At 46.3% G+C, this 15,480-nt stretch overlaps 2 protein-coding genes across 2 annotated transcripts; one reads left to right on the forward strand and one right to left on the reverse strand.

Annotated features, from left to right (window-relative positions):
* Positions 1 to 8,542: 8,542 nt before the first annotated feature.
* LOC112082136 lies at positions 8,543 to 10,960 on the forward strand. The gene has a single exon (XM_024149236.1). The coding sequence runs from the start codon at positions 8,543 to 8,545 to the stop codon at positions 10,958 to 10,960; it is 2,418 nt and encodes an 805-aa protein (XP_024005004.1).
* Positions 10,961 to 12,233: 1,273 nt separating this feature from the next.
* On the reverse strand, positions 12,234 to 14,793 carry LOC112082137. Its single transcript, XM_024149237.1, has 6 exons — positions 13,860 to 14,793; positions 13,711 to 13,782; positions 13,103 to 13,572; positions 12,938 to 13,057; positions 12,564 to 12,860; positions 12,234 to 12,491 (listed from the first exon to the last, which is right to left on the reverse strand). The coding sequence occupies exons 1-6, from the start codon at positions 14,791 to 14,793 to the stop codon at positions 12,234 to 12,236; spliced, it is 2,151 nt and encodes a 716-aa protein (XP_024005005.1).
* Positions 14,794 to 15,480: the final 687 nt, after the last annotated feature.

Raw genomic sequence — 15,480 nt, forward strand, 5'->3', positions numbered from 1 at the left:
GATGTCACAATTCTCCCCGACTTCCAAGGAATTCGTCCTTGAATTCTCAACCAAGTCCCAAGACGTTACCCGGGTCAGAGCCGGTTAGCTAACCTTGGCTCTGATACCAATTGTGAGACCATGCTCCCTTCTTTCCTAACCGGGAACCAGACGGACCGGCTTTCAAATCCATGAGACCCCGAATCCGCCTTTCATCTGGATTGGCTATCAACTTTGAACACCCCCAACCGCCCCTACCAGTGAGTTTAATGCCGTATAATCTGGGGCCCAACATCCTCTCTCTAGGTCCGTTGGCCCACCAACCGCCCCTACCAGTGAGCCCATAGCCTTTCTCTCTTAGGACCGTTGACCCACCACTCTCCGACGGTTGGCCTCTTTTTAGGCCCATGGGCTCACCCCTGTCCGACGGTCGGGAATCGCTTGGTCCGGGAGGCTTGTAAGAATTGTCTACTGTCCCTGCAATCACCACGTGATCTTTCTCCGTGCTATGTCCTCACTCGCACGGTACCGCAGACTACTTCCCGGTAGGTCACCCATCCTGAGATTACTCAAGCATCAGCACGCTTAACTCTGGAGTTCTGTCAAGACACTTGACCAGAAAAGATAAGTGCACTTTAATGACATAGGTAGCCAAATCAATTCTTATAAGCCTTTTTTCACATATATCAGAAATCAGGATGTCACAAATTCTACGAATTTTAGACGGAATAGGAATTGTAATCCTTTCCACTTCTCAAGGTATAATGACAGACTGAGAAGCTCGACTAAAAAGAACCGGTGGAGGTCGTTTTGATCCTTTGGAACAACTCGACGAATTTAGTAGGTCTTTTTAGTAGGACCCAATGACTAGCCTCCTTAGGGGTTATTACTTCCTTGGTAGCTCAACACATGTATTCTTTACCTGCTTATGCGTTGGCAGATTTTGATTTCTATATATCCACTCGTGTGGTACTTCTACGCTATATAGAAGAATTCTACGATATATATAAGTTTGTGGTAAAAAAGGGTTTCGTTCTAATGCCCAAAAGACGTTCTTCAGTAATATCATCATGACTCTCGAAGTCTTTCAAGATACTTTGATCCTAGACTTAATCAAACTAACATATGTCTTATCCCCAAAAAAGAGAAGCCAAGAGTAATGAAGGAATTCCGTCCGATTAGTCTTTGCAACGTATGCTATAAGATTATCTCTAAGCTTCTTTGTAGAAGACTAAAGAGAACATTACCAAACCTAATTTCAGAAACTCAATCGGCCTTCATGGCTAGGCGTCTTATTACAGACAACATTCTGCTGGCACAAGAAAACTTTCATGGCCATCAAGACAGACATGATTAAAGCATATGATCAGGTAGAATGGAGCTTCCTTGAAACCCTTATGATCAAGCTAAGATTCTCCAAAAGATGGGTCAAACTCTTGATGTTCTGCATTTCCTCGGTCTCATACCAAGTCCTTATAAATGGAGAACCGAAGGGAAAAATCATACCATCAAGAGGATTACGGCAAGGAGATCCTCTCTCTCCCTTTCTATTTATTCTGTGTACTGAGGCTATTATCTCACTACTCAATGGAGCAGAGAAGGAAAAATGTATTTCTGGGCTGAAAGTAGCTCAAGCGAGTCCACCAGTTTCACACCTTCTTTTTGCCGATGATAGTTTTTTCTTCGGTAGAGCGGATATCCAGCAGGGAGCTGAGATTTTCAGGATTATTAATACATATGGATCAGCCTCGGGGCAACAAATTAACCTGGGCAAATCATCAATTATGTTTGGGAACAAAGTGGACCCATATTTAAAGCAAGGTATCAAGAATGCCATCGGAATATCATCGGCATGGGTATGTATCTGGGTCTCCCAGAACAAATTTGTAGATCAAAGAAGAAAGTATTTTCTTATGTCCACGATCGTTTGAGCAACCGAGTCAATAATTGGTTTGCAAGACTTCTTTCCAAAGGTGGAAAAGAAATTCAGATAAAATTAGTTGCACAAGCCATTCCTACGTAGGTCATGTCATGTTTTCTATTACCACAAGGAGTGACTAACAAACTGCGGAGGGCCATTGCCAACTACTGGTGGAGCTCAAAGCAGAATAGCAGCAGGATACACTGGATTACATGGGACAAGATTTGCATTCCCTAGGATATGGGAGGCCTTGGATTTTGAGATTTACAAGACTTTAACTTAGCCCTTCTAGCTAAACAGCTATGTCGTCTTATTCAGTATCCTTCATCCCTCTTGGCTCGGGTTTTAAGAGGCAGATATTACAGACAGTCCGATCATCTAAAGGACCAGAACGTCTACTCTCCATCATATGGGTGGCGGAGTATAATGGCTGAAAAACCGTTCCTGAAGATGGACTTGAGGAAGAAGATTGGATCGAGACTAAATACGAGATTTTGGGGCAAACCGTGGATTCTGGATCTTATAGCTTGGCCGCCAAGAGCCACCCCACAGATCGGATTCCGGGAACCGGGATTATTGGTATACTCCTTCATCCATCAAGATAGTAAACAATGGGATGTTCCCCTACTTAGGGAATTTTTCCAACCTAAGGATGTCTTTCTCATCCTTGGGTTGAGACCTAGTCGTACCCTTACCTTGGATGGAGATGCATAGAATCATTCCAAATTAATCGAGACTTTATTCGGTTAAGTCGAGATATGATCTGATTAGAATGACGAAGCTAGAACGGGAAGCTGGAGCGATGAGGGAACCGAGTATTACGGCTCTTTAACGACATGTTTGGAAAGTCCGTACACCTGGAAATATGAGATACTTTATGTGGCAATCTTTATAAGGGTGCGTTGCTACATGCCAGAACCTCATATACTGACATATGGGATTTGACAAACGTTGTCCTCACTGTGGAGATCCTGAGGAGTCTATAAACCATCTACTGTTTTTATGTCCCCCGGCCTTACAAGTCTGGGCGTTATCGGATTTTCCGTCCCTTTCGGGTTTCTTTCCGAGTACCTCTATTTATCAAAATATGAGCTTTCTCTTTTGGAAAACAAAAGAGCTAGGCATGGTAGATCCCCTAAAGGATGTATATCCTTGGATCTTATGGTTTATTTGGAAAGCAAGAACGAGAAAATCTTCAACCGGAAAGAAATTTCCCCAGAGGACACCTTGATCCACGCAAAGGTGGAAGCATAAAGTTGAAGAATAGTAAACCAACCTGAAGACAATGATGCCGCTCACGTGGAGGAGCTGGCACCCCATCCACCCCCAATATCGCTGAGGAACCGCAGATCCTGATATGCGGGATTGATGCTTCTTGGATAAATCACATACAGATTAGCAGTCTTGGGTGGAGTTTTGAGGATGGCAGAGGAAATGAGATTTTTGAACAACAGGGATGTCATAGAAGCCTCTCGGCTCTTCATCCCGAGATAGATTGCCTCCTATGGGCTATGTCAGGCTTGAGAGAAAGACATATTATTTCAGTACATTTTCAGACCGATTGTTTGGACCTTGTGAGCATGTCTGAATCGCCATCAGATTGACCATCTTCTATGACAGAGCTGAAATCATTCTGTATTCTTCGCGAGAGCTTCTCAGAATTCACCTTACTTCATATTCCGAGAAGACTAAATTTCCGGACGGATAGTTTTGGAAAAAAATTCCGAACAAGAAGAATTATTTTTTTCCAAATCGATTATACCGAGTCGGTCAATAATAGTCATATGAACACTTCTATGATGGACCAAATGTGATTGTAATAGTTGAATAGAAAGAAAAAAAGAGTATTTTTTTTATCGTCTACTAAGCGAGTATATTTTAGAAGCGGGGATTGATTTTTTTTAATATGTAATTTTTTTAAAAAAATGGCGCAGATGAAAATATAAATAAGTGGTGACTGAATAATTTTTAGACGATAGCACTAGTGAGCTAAAAACAAAATAAGCGCGAGATCAACTTTTTTACCAACATCAAATCAGATATCATAGTGTTTGTAAATTTAAAAACGCTATAAAAAATTAGGAAAACATCAACCAAACGTGTAAAATCACTATATTTTAATGCTATCATCAATATTTTTGTAGTGATTATATTATAAAATAATATTGTGATAATTAATATAATAACGATGATTACCATATATGATGATTAATAGATTAATTTTTACTATAATAGTTGAAAATTTGTCACCAAAATACGATTACATGCTATATAAAATATGTGGCCATCTATAAACAATTACAGTGATGATCATCAATTGGGTGTTGCCTCAAAATTTAATTAGCAAACCAATTTTGCTTACTGAAATACAATGGCCATAATATATATATAAAATATTAAACATGTTTGCCATTATCATTTAGCTGGCATGACAATTGTTAAACAGTCACAGATTGGCCACCTATTATAATAGTTGCTAATTAGCTACTGATTGTGATGAGGCCATTCAAGCTGAACCAGACTTAACCGAGTCGCAACTATAAGACGTGGAAGTACCAATCATTCATCAAGGGCCAATAACAAGACAAAAAGCAAAAGTCCTTCAACACAAATACAACCAAAGCATCTTACAAGCTATATCTCAAGTGGATCAAACAAGGCCCGTAAGAAGACCAAGAAAATGAGCCGCATAATGAAGCCCATCAACAACAAGCTTGGACTGGATTACTTGAAGAATGCCAAGAGCTAGCAAACGGCCCAGCTTCAAAGAATCAAGATGTCTGGCCCCTTTTGCCAAATCAAGCCCAAGTCTTCATGCTGACCATCTCGCCAATGCACCAAGACACTTAGGAGGGAAGATTCAAACTCGATCAAAGCCCCACATGTCTCAGCCACCAAATAAGGTAAGTGTTCAATCAAATTTCAATTCTTTGACTAATGAGTTTCTCTTGTCTTTGGTCTTATGCAGAGACAATTTAGTTAGTCTTTTATTTCCTTTTCTTGAGTCCTTTAATTTAGCATTTTTAATTTACAAGTCCTGTTGTTTTGAGTCTTTACTTTTAAAAGTCCTGTTGTTTTGAGTCTTTACTTTTAAAAGTCCTGTTGTTTTGAGTCTTTTATTTCTTTGAGTCTAAGCTGCTAGGACCATTATATAAGGTCCCATTACAGCCTTGTAATTTTTCACCTTTGATGTTGGAGGTGAAAACCGCACCCCGGTTTTCTCCGGTACAAATCAAGATCGGCGTAATATAAGTCCGGTTTACGAAGGAATGTACCGGGAAGACTGGGTCGAGTAAAGTCTTGGGCCGAACGCAGCCAATTAGGCCGAGGTCGGCGAGAAGCTTCTCGAAGGAACAGAGAAGTTCCTCGAGTTCGGTCGAAGATAGGAAAGTTTCCTATTTGGAAAAGGAAACGAGCATGAAAAAAGGAAAGGAACCGAGAGAAAAGGAAAGTCCTCTCGGTCCCATATCGCCGAAGATGTGCTTGAAGACCGACTCGGAGGATATATATAAAGGGAGATGAATCGACACCAGAGAACACAAGATATTCCAGAGAAGACTTAGAGACTGAGAACTCATTACGCTAGATTTTAGTTTCATAAAGTCTTAGTTCGTCATTATTTACTTGATAACCGAACTCACTTGTATTCGTTCGATTCGATCTAATAAAACCGAGTTTACCGATCTAAAAGTACTGTTTTACCCCTTGTCGATATTCATATATCAACAATTGGCGCGCCAGGAAGGGGGCCTAAACAGAATTCTCAGTCTTAGATCGGACTTCGGATAAGATCGAATCAGCAATGACGGATCAAACCAACATTCACGAGGAAGGAAACCCTCTCGGTGGAGAAAACGCTAACGCCCCAAGGGAACAAGGAGGAGGAATTCCTGGGGAAAATGCCAGAACTGTAGCCGGCCAAACCCCCGCAGCCGTAGGAGGATACGGAACTGAGTTGCTGCTCCAAGTGTTCAATGCCCAATTTGAGGCCATTAACAAAAGAAGCGAGGAACGTTTCAGTCAGATGGCGGCACAAATCGCCGAGCTCAGTCAAGCACGAACTCCCCTTCGAGTTCGGAACATTATTGACGATCTTAATACTGACGGAGATCCAGCCGGAACTATGAGGTCTACCGCGGTCGAATCAGCGAATGCACCAGCATCGGATTTGAGCCGAGACGCCGAGTTCAAAGCAATGAAGGCGCAACTTCACGACATCACTTCAAAGATACATCAAGCCACAAGCGCGGCTCCGGAAATCGAGCGCGTCATTCAGGAGACACAGAAGACACCCTTCACACCGCGCGTAGCAGGGACGCCGGTCAAACACATGGAGAAGCTAAAGATAAAGGTCTATGAAGGCAATACTGACCCCCGACACTTTTTGACATCGTTCGGCATCTGCATGAACTGATACCAGTTCAAATCCGCCGAAGAGAGAGACGCAGTTCAGTGCCAACTATTTGTGGAAAGCTTAGGAGGAGTAGCTCTCGACTGGTTCTCACGACTTGAGGCCAATTCAATCGATAACTACAAGGAGTTAACGACGGCTTTCGTCAAGCACTTCTCCATGTTCATTGGACAGAACACCAAGAACTCCGAGCTCTGGCAAATAGCCCAAGGACCAAGCGAGAGCCTTCGTGATTTCATCCAGCGCTTCAAGACGATCGTCGCTAATTGTACGATTAGCGATGAAGCCGCTCTCTTATGCTTTCAGAAAGGAGCTCGGATAAAGACTAGTTTCCGGAGCGCGATCACTCATAACCCTCCACAGACGCTAGAAGACGCGCTGCACCGAGCTAATACTTACATCGCGGAAGAGGAAGAAGAAGCCACTTATGAGCAGAGTTAATCAAAAAAACATCCCGAGCATTCGAAAGCCACAATTAATGAACCACAGTCGGGATACGGTCGAGGGTACGAGAATCGTAAGAAGTTCTACGCTAATGCGATCCAGCAACCGACCAAACAGTGGAATAACAAATGGGTCCGCGGTGAAGAAGATCAGGACGAGTCTTTGTTCTGCGAATTCCATAACCGAAGAGGACATAGCACCGAATAGTGCAGACACCTGCGTGAATACCTACTCAGCCAATATCGAAAAGGACCAATCTCAGTTGACGATATCCGTCGCTTGAACGCGCCCAAGAACAGTGGACAAACCTCGATTGACGATCTCCGTCGTTCAAACATTCCTCGACCGAATAACGCGCAGCTCGAGAACGTAATCACTAAGGATCCACCAACTCCACCAACTTTATCGGTGTTACCACCACCGCCACCGAACCCGCCTGCTTTGCCCGAACAACAGAAACGGAATCGCGACGACCGAGCACAAGAGAACCATGCTCCCAAAGCTAGGAAACGCGTCAACATGATAATGGGAGCCATCGAGGCTTGCAGCTACTCAGTTCCAGCTAGCGCGCCCAAAGCCCCACAAGATCCACCGAAAAGGACGCCTTTGGTATTTACCGAAGCCGACACAATCAGGTTGCATAAACCGCATAACGACGCCCTCGTCGTCGAACTACTTCTTGACGACGTCGAAGTTAGCTGCATTCTGGTCAACATCATCTTCAAGGAAGCACTTGATCAGCTCGATTTAACGTCCGATAGGATTGAGCCTTTTATTGAGCCACTTACAGGTTTCGATGGAGAACGCTGCATGACGGTCAGCATGGTCAACATCCCGATCTACCTTGGCGGAGTCGCGAAGATTATCCAGTTCCTTATCCTCGACAAACCGGCGATCTACAACGCTATTCTCGGTACGCCTTGGTTACACGCGATGAAAGCGGTCGCCTTGACGTACCATCAATGCCTGAAGTTCCCGACTCCCGACGGTGTTTAAACTCTCCAAGAAAACCATGCCGTCGCTCGATCATGCTACATAAACGAGTGCAGACTTAATTCGGCCAACCAAGCTTGTGTCATTAGTTCGTTAGGACCAACAGACAAGCTCGTCGTCCAGCAGACAAAACCTAAGCAGGAATCGATCGTTCAAGTTTGTATCGACGAACTAAGGCCTGAGCGTCAAGTCGGAATCGGCGCCGAGCTCGATCCAATCATCCGCGAGCCACTCATTCACTTTCTGAAACAGCACTCGTCAACCTTCGCTTGGTCAGTAGAAGATATGCCCGGGATTGATCCACAGATCGCGTGTCATGAGCTCAACATCGATCCGACGTATAAGCCAATCAAGCAGAAACGCCGGAAGCTCGGACCAGAGAAGGCACAGGCCGTGAACGATGAGGTCGAGCGGTTGCTCAAAGCCGGATCCATTACTGAAGTCAAATATCCTGATTGGCAAGCAAATCCCGTAGTCGTTAAGAAAAAGAACGGAAATGGAGGATTTGCGTCGACTTTACCGATCTCAATAAAGCATGTCCGAAAAGATAGCTTTCCCTTGCCTCATATCGACCGCCTCGTGGAAGCAACTGCCGGGAACGAGCTACTCTCATTTATGGACGCATTCTCCGGGTATAATCAGATTCTTATGCATCCGCAAGATCGAGAAAAGACGTCGTTCATCACGGACCGAGCCATATACTGCTATAAAGTCATGCCTTTTGCCTGAAGAATGCCGGAGCAACATACCAACGGCTGGTGAATCGGATGTTCGCAAGCCAGCTCAGGCGGACTATGGAAGTTTACATTGATGATATGCTCGTGAAATCATTCGTCGCTTCCGATCACGTCGGTCATCTTCGCACGTGCTTCGATATTTTGGACCAGTATGGCATGAAGCTTAATCCCACTAAGTGTACGTTCGGCGTAACATCTGGAGAGTTCCTCGGCTACATAGTCACACGGCGAGGCATTGAAGCTAATCCAAAACAGATTGCAGCCATACTCGAGCTCCCATCTCCAACGATCAAACGCGAAGTTCAGCGATTGACCGGACGCATCGCAGCGCTTAATCGGTTCATATCTAGATCGACAGACAAGTGCTTACCTTTCTACCAACTTCTTCGCGGTAACAAACATCTCGAATGGAATGAAAGGTGCGAAGAAGCTTTTGCCGAGCTAAAGAAATACTTGTCTACACCGCCAGTCTTATCCAAACCCAAAACCGGCGAGACACTTTATCTCTACATCGCGATTTCGGAGTTCGCGGTCAGCAGTGTTCTTGTTCGAGAGGATCGTGGCGAGCAGAAGCCAATCTTCTACACAAGTAAATCCCTCGATGGGTCAGAGTATCGTTACCAGACTTTGGAGAAATTCGCCTTTGCCGTGGTTATCTCCGCGAGGAAGCTACGCCCGTATTTCCATTCTCACTCGATCGTTGTCCTAACCGACTACCCTCTTCGCACCTTCCTCCATAGCCTAAGTCAATCCGGACGGCTCGCCAAGTGGGCCATTGAACTTAGCGAATATGACATCGAATACCGAGGAAGAACTGCAACAAAATCTCAAGTCCTAGCGGATTTCTTGGTCGAACTCCCACCTGAGCTCGTCGAAGCTAATCCAGTCATACAACCTTGGATTCTCCACACCGATGGTTCCTCATCCCATAAAGGATCCGGCGTCGGGATTCGCCTCAAATCCCCCGAAGGAGAGGTCATCGAACAGTCATTCCGCCTCGGCTTCCCGACGTCCAACAACGAAGCCGAGTATGAAGCATTGATCGCCGGACTACGACTTGCCAAAGGTATCGGCGCCGAGCACGTACACGCTTACTGCAATTCTCAACTTGTGGCTAATCAATTTCACGGCGAATACGAGGCCAAGAATGACCGCATGGACGCGTACCTCAAAGTCCTTAAGGATGTTGCTTCGGAGTTCTCAACCTTCGAACTTACAAAGATACCTCGCAATGAGAATGCAACCGCCGACGCCTTAGCCGCTCTCGCGACTAATTCTGATCCCGATCTTCGGCGAACTATCCCAATCGCGGCAATTGAACGACCAACAATCGAGCCTGCCCCGAACTGCAACATCATTACACGACGACGTTATTATGAAGCCCAGCCCAATCTCGCTCTACCCCTCACCCGGAGGACGAAACCCAGAGAAGTCGTCACCGATCTCGACAGCAACACGGACGAACAACCTGATAATAATTCCGATCTCGAGGACGAGTCCGAGGGTCAACACGTTCCAATCGATATCGAGCCCGAAGGTGAAGATGAGCCTGAAGATTGGACCTTAGAAATTGTGGGCTACATTGGAGATGGAACGGTCCCCGCAGACAAATGGGCAGCTCAACGTCTTAAGGCTCGAGCAGCTCGATATGTGGTTATCAAGGGCACTCTCCTCAGATGGGATGCGTCCGGTGTACTGTTGACTTGTGTTCATGGCAACGACATCATGGAAGTAATGCAGAAAATTCATGAAGGAGAAGGAGGGAATCACTCCGGAGCTCGATCTTTGGCGTTCAAGATCAAAAAAGCTGGCTACTATTGGCCTACTATGCTGTCTGACTGCGAAAAGTATACAGCACGCTGCGAGAAGTGCCAACGACACGGCCCAATGATCAACCTTCCTACCGAGCTCTTGATGACCTCGACCGCACCATATCCTTTCATGCGCTGGGAAATGGACATCATCGGTCCTTTTCGCCGATCTACGACTCAGAAGCAATACGTTCTCGTCGTCACGGACTACTTCACCAAATGGGTCGAAGCTGAGGCATACCCCAAGATCCACGGAATCGATGTCAAGAAGTTCCTCTGGAAGTTCATCATCTGCCGACACGGAGTCCCATACGAGATCGTTACGGACAACGGAACCCAATTCACTTCGATAATTTTCACAGATTTTTGCGCCAAGTGGAAAATCCGACTGAGTTTCTCTACCCCGCGGTATCCGCAAGGAAACGGGCAAGCCGAAGCCACCAACAAAACCATTATTGATGGTCTAAAGAAACGCCTCGATACCGCTAAGGGAACTTGGGCGGACGAACTCGATGGCGTCCTGTGGTCTCACCGAACTACACCACGACGTTCGACCGGTCAGTCACCATTCTTCCTTGCATACGGTACAGAAGCTGTGTCCAGCCGAACTCAACGTCCCAAGTATTCGCCGAACTATGCTCAGCCAGCAACCCGACGCGAATAACGATATGATGCTCGACACAATCGACTTAGTCGAAGAACATCGCGAACGAGCACTACTCCGGATACAAAACTACCAACAACTGGCAGCTCGTTATTACAACAAGAAGGTTAAAGACCGTCACTTCGAAGATGGCGATCTCGTACTTCGAAAGGTCTATCAAAACACTGAAGAAAAGAACGCAGGAAAACTCGGTGCAAACTGGGAAGGCCCATACCAAGTGATGAAGGTTGTTAAGCCCGACGTTTATCAACTCATGAAGCTAGACGGAACTCCAATCCCGCGATCTTGGAACTCAATACATCTCAAACGATACTACTACTAGTTCGTCAAAAAAAAAAAAAGCCTCCGAACTACTTAGTCGGAGCAAAAAACACTTTTGTACTTAGAACTACGAATGGCTTGATCCCTTTGAAGGGTACGTAGGCAGCTCGTTACCGAGTCCAGCTATAACATCAATAAAATTTTATTAAGTCAAAAACGTCCAAGTCCTAGTTCGGAAATCACAAGATACCGAACTCCTTGTTCTTACATCGACTTCCTGGCCAGTTGTTCGATAGCATTCCACATGAATGCAAACTTAAAAGCCGAGATCCGTCTCGCGAGCACCCACATGGTGTCGTGGTAAAGCCACATATCAAAAGCCGGGCCCAGTCCCGCAGTTGAATTTCTAAGTCACCGAGAACAATAAGCCGAGCACATCTCGCATACTTAGGTTCGACTTAGAAAAACCTTGAACTCGTTTCGTGCGTTTACAGAAGTTCGAATCAATTCACTCTTCCAGTACAAAACGATTCACTTGGGTTCCCCAGGCCGAGCTGAAATGCTCGCACAATAAGCCGAACTCCTCAGATTCGCACCGTAAGCCGAGTTCACAACACTCGCAAAACGTAAGCCGAATTATCGCAATTTGCTATTGAAAGATAAAAATTATGTTCGAACATCATCTACTGTGTACCGATCTAGTACTTGAAAGATTTTTCTAAGTTACCGACGAAAATAAAGTCAAAATTCAAGTTAGATGCCGATCTACTACTTGAAAGATTTTTCTAAATTATCAAGACAAAAAAGGAGAAGATAAACGAGCATATAATTAAAAGCCTCCCGAGAGGCAAAATAAGTTCAGAAACCCACCGAGGGTTCAGAAATATTACATTCAAAATAACCCGAAAGGGGGAATAAGTTCGAGTCAAAAGAGAAGAAGGAAAAAATAAAACTAGGCAGTCTTTGAAGTAGCAGCTTGATCGGCGTTAAGCATATCTTCATTAGAACCGAACTAATCGCCAATCACCGGGTCGTGAGCACTCTGAGTTACGTTCACAGCCGGCGTGTCTTCTTCCTCCAAAAACGGGGACATTCGCTTGTCCTCTTCAGTAAGGACGCAAGCATCGACCGAACGGAACTCCTCCAGGGCCTTGGCGTGCTTCGCCTCGATGTCCGCTACCATCTCGGGTGGAACCTCGTACAAGCCCTTCTTCTTGAGCTGCTTGATGAACCCGAGGACTCCGGTGAGTTGATTAACCACCAGGTACGGCTTACGAGCCCGATCAGCGTCATCCAAGCTTCAGATGACCTTCTCTAGACGTTCACAGGCTTGTGCGTGAACGCTTTTGGCTCGACCCTTCCAGTAGGACACCAAGTCCCGCAGCCGCTCTCGGTCTTTCTCGAACTCCTTCGCGAGCATGCTCTGAGCCTCAGTGAGCTCGGCCTTCACCGCTTTCAACTCCGCACTCTCTTGTTTCAGCAGGTCAACCGAAGAGTGCAAAGTATCATTGATCTGGAGCTCGGTGGCGAGACGCTCCTCTGCGTTGGCTATTCGTTCCTCAAGCTCGGTGACCCTAACTTGCTCATCGAAGAGATCTACCTCGTATGCGGCGACCAAGTTATTGGTCTGACTGGCGAGCTGCATAGAGGAAGCAAGAATTAGAACTCGTACTTGAAAAATATTCAAGTCTATAAAAAATTAAGTAAGAAGAATACCACTGCAGTTGTACGTGCGATTCCCTTGTACATGTTAGGGAACCGGAGCTCGGGGACCGACGGGAGGCTCGGGACCTGAGAAGAGATCTTCTGGTAGAGCTCGGCGCAGGCGTCAACGTTCTCCTCGAAAGGAGTCTATTCATCGTAGTCAAAACAGACTCTAACCCTTTTAGCCGGCTCGGGCTCTGGAGAACCTTCGGCGTGTTCTCTAGCCTGTCTCTTCCGAGAATGAGAAGCCTCAGCTCGATCCTGAGATCGAGCAAGGTCTGACGCCACAGCTGTTGGCGGCTCGAGCTCGGCAGGCGCGTCCTGTGCCCGAGAGGAGTCTTCAGTCCTCTTACTCTTCTTCGAGGACTTCTTCTTCTTCAACTTCTTCTGACCAGCTTGGTCAGGTGAGTTCGCAGCGGCCGGCAATTCTTGAGGCTGCTCATTGGTCCCTTCGGTAGCAGGGATAGGAGTCGGTTCTGCAATATTTGGCTCCTCTTCATCAAAGAGAGTGGGGATCTCGTCTAGAGAGAGCATCCTAGCAGCTCGGGTACGTTGAGCTCGCGACTTCGGTGCTTTGCGTCTGGGAGCGGCTCGAGGCTTGCTAGTTCGAGCTTTTGGCTTTCGCGGTTTCGGGTCTCGAACAGAACCTGCAATGAAAATATGTCAAGGAGGAATTCGGAGTAAATTCAGAATAAAACAAGTAAGACTGAATTCAGTAATCGAACCTGCTTTCTTAGCCCGGCGCTGAAGGATCTCTTCCCAAACTTCGGGCTAACGACGCTTACCGGCTTCACTGAAGGCTTCTTCGAACTCAGAAGTAAGCCCGGGATTGAGAAGAAGACTTGGGAGATGACGACCTGCAAAATTAAATCGACAGAAAGTTAGTAAGAAATAAAACCAAGGGATAACAATGTACGAGCTCATCTAGATCTACCGATCGGAATCTTCCACTCCGATTGAGTCGGGATGTCAGAGTTACTGACTGTGAGATCGTTCATCTCAAGGAGGAAGTATAGGGATTCCCAGTCGTTGAATTTACTGGGTTTAGGACCAGTGACTATATTCTTCTTCGGCTTAGCATTCGCAGCGAAGAACCACTCCTTGGATTTGTGGATATTCACTGAGAAGAGGTCCTCGAAAAGCCGACTGGTTGGAATCTCGCCGAGCTCGTCGCAAAGAGATACGAACCCTACGTAGTTCGTTATCGAAGCCGGCATCACCTGCGTGAGAGCAACGCCACGACGATTGCAGTAGCCGAGCAGGCGAGAAGGAATTGGGAAGGAGAGTCCGCACTGCGTAAAGTACGTCAGGTAAACGCAGAGGAAACCCTCGGTGACGTCCCACGGCCGATCTCCGGCATCTGGAATTATGAAGATGACTCGGTCCGAGAGTCCGCTTTCTTCGAGCACGGCACGAACAGCACCCGGAGAGACAGAGGAAGATGGCATGTTGCTGGGACGAACAACTTTGCGCCTTGGAAGTGGTGGCGAAGCGTGAATCACAGCATCGAGGTTATCCTCGGCAGCTTCTGCCTCAGTAGCGCTCCCTTCCTGATTTTCTCCTTCAGGTTCTTCGACCTCCTCGATCTCGTGGTCAATACCACCAGAGTTCGGCCCAGCTCGAGCCTCCGTCTCGCGAGTTTCTGTCGCCAGTTGCTCGGTAGCTTCAACTCGAACCCTAGCATGGCTGCTACTCGCATCCACCGATTTAGAGTTCTTGCGAACTAACTGGGGGGGATTGCTTTCTTCCCGAGAAGAGTCAGACGAACGAGGGTGTGAAGAAGAAGAGCTCAGCTCCGAAGGCTCGCGGCGATCCTCTGGAAGGATCTGATTAGAGGAAGAATTGATTGAAGAAGAGTTCGAAGACATGTTGAGTTCGGAGAAATGGAGTCGAAAGAAGATCTGGGAAAGGTTAAGAACAGCTTGAAGATCGATCGGAAAAAGGTTGAAGTTTGATCGGAGAACTTGAAGATCGATCAGAAAGGGTTGAAGATCGACCAGAAAGTTTGAAGATCGATCGGAAAACTCAAGAAATCGCGGCGGCGAGAGTTGAAAAAACGAGAGAGAACTACAAACGAAAATTAGAGAGAGAAGCAAAATCTATAGAGAAGGGAAAGCAGCGTACCTTATATATGCTTGAACAAGAATAATGAATGCGAGAAGAAGTTTTTTCTCTTATAAACAGTGGGAATCGTGGGTTCCTCGATTTTCGCGAAATCCCGGAATTTACGCGCCTCATTGAAGACAGGGTGCGAAACGTCCGGGAATGCGAATCGATTGCAGTTGCCGATCTCATTTTGCGACTTATCTTGAATCAAATGAGTTCGACTAAAGCCGCTTCCTTTCATCGAACTGAGGGGGGGGGCTAACTGTTGGAGGTGAAAACCGCACCCCGGTTTTCTCCGGTACAAACCGAGATCGGCGTAATATAAGCCCGGTTTACGAAGGAATGTACCGGGAAGACTGGGCCGAGTAAAGTCTTGGGCCGAACGCAGCCCATTAGGCCGAGGTCAGCGAGAAGCTTCTCGAAGGAACAGAGAAGTTCCTCGAGTTCGG

The sequence above is a fragment of the Eutrema salsugineum genome, unplaced genomic scaffold (genome assembly GCF_000478725.1).
Source record: "Eutrema salsugineum unplaced genomic scaffold, Eutsalg1_0 scaffold_1, whole genome shotgun sequence".
NCBI classification, from domain to species: domain Eukaryota; kingdom Viridiplantae; phylum Streptophyta; class Magnoliopsida; order Brassicales; family Brassicaceae; genus Eutrema; species Eutrema salsugineum.

Bases quoted from the DNA above. Each gene is read 5' to 3' on its own strand.
- LOC112082137 (XM_024149237.1), bottom strand. From the start codon at position 14,793: ATGTCTTCGAACTCTTCTTCAATCAATTCTTCCTCTAATCAGATCCTT. The intron at 13,058-13,102 runs GTTAGAGTCTGT...CCTTTCGAGGAG, and splicing joins AGCCCGAGCCGGCTAAAAGG to AACGTTGACGCCTGCGCCGA. The intron at 12,861-12,937 runs GTATTCTTCTTA...TCCTCTATGCAG, and splicing joins TCGCACGTACAACTGCAGTG to CTCGCCAGTCAGACCAATAA.
- LOC112082136 (XM_024149236.1), top strand. From the start codon at position 8,543: ATGGAAGTTTACATTGATGATATGCTCGTGAAATCATTCGTCGCTTCC.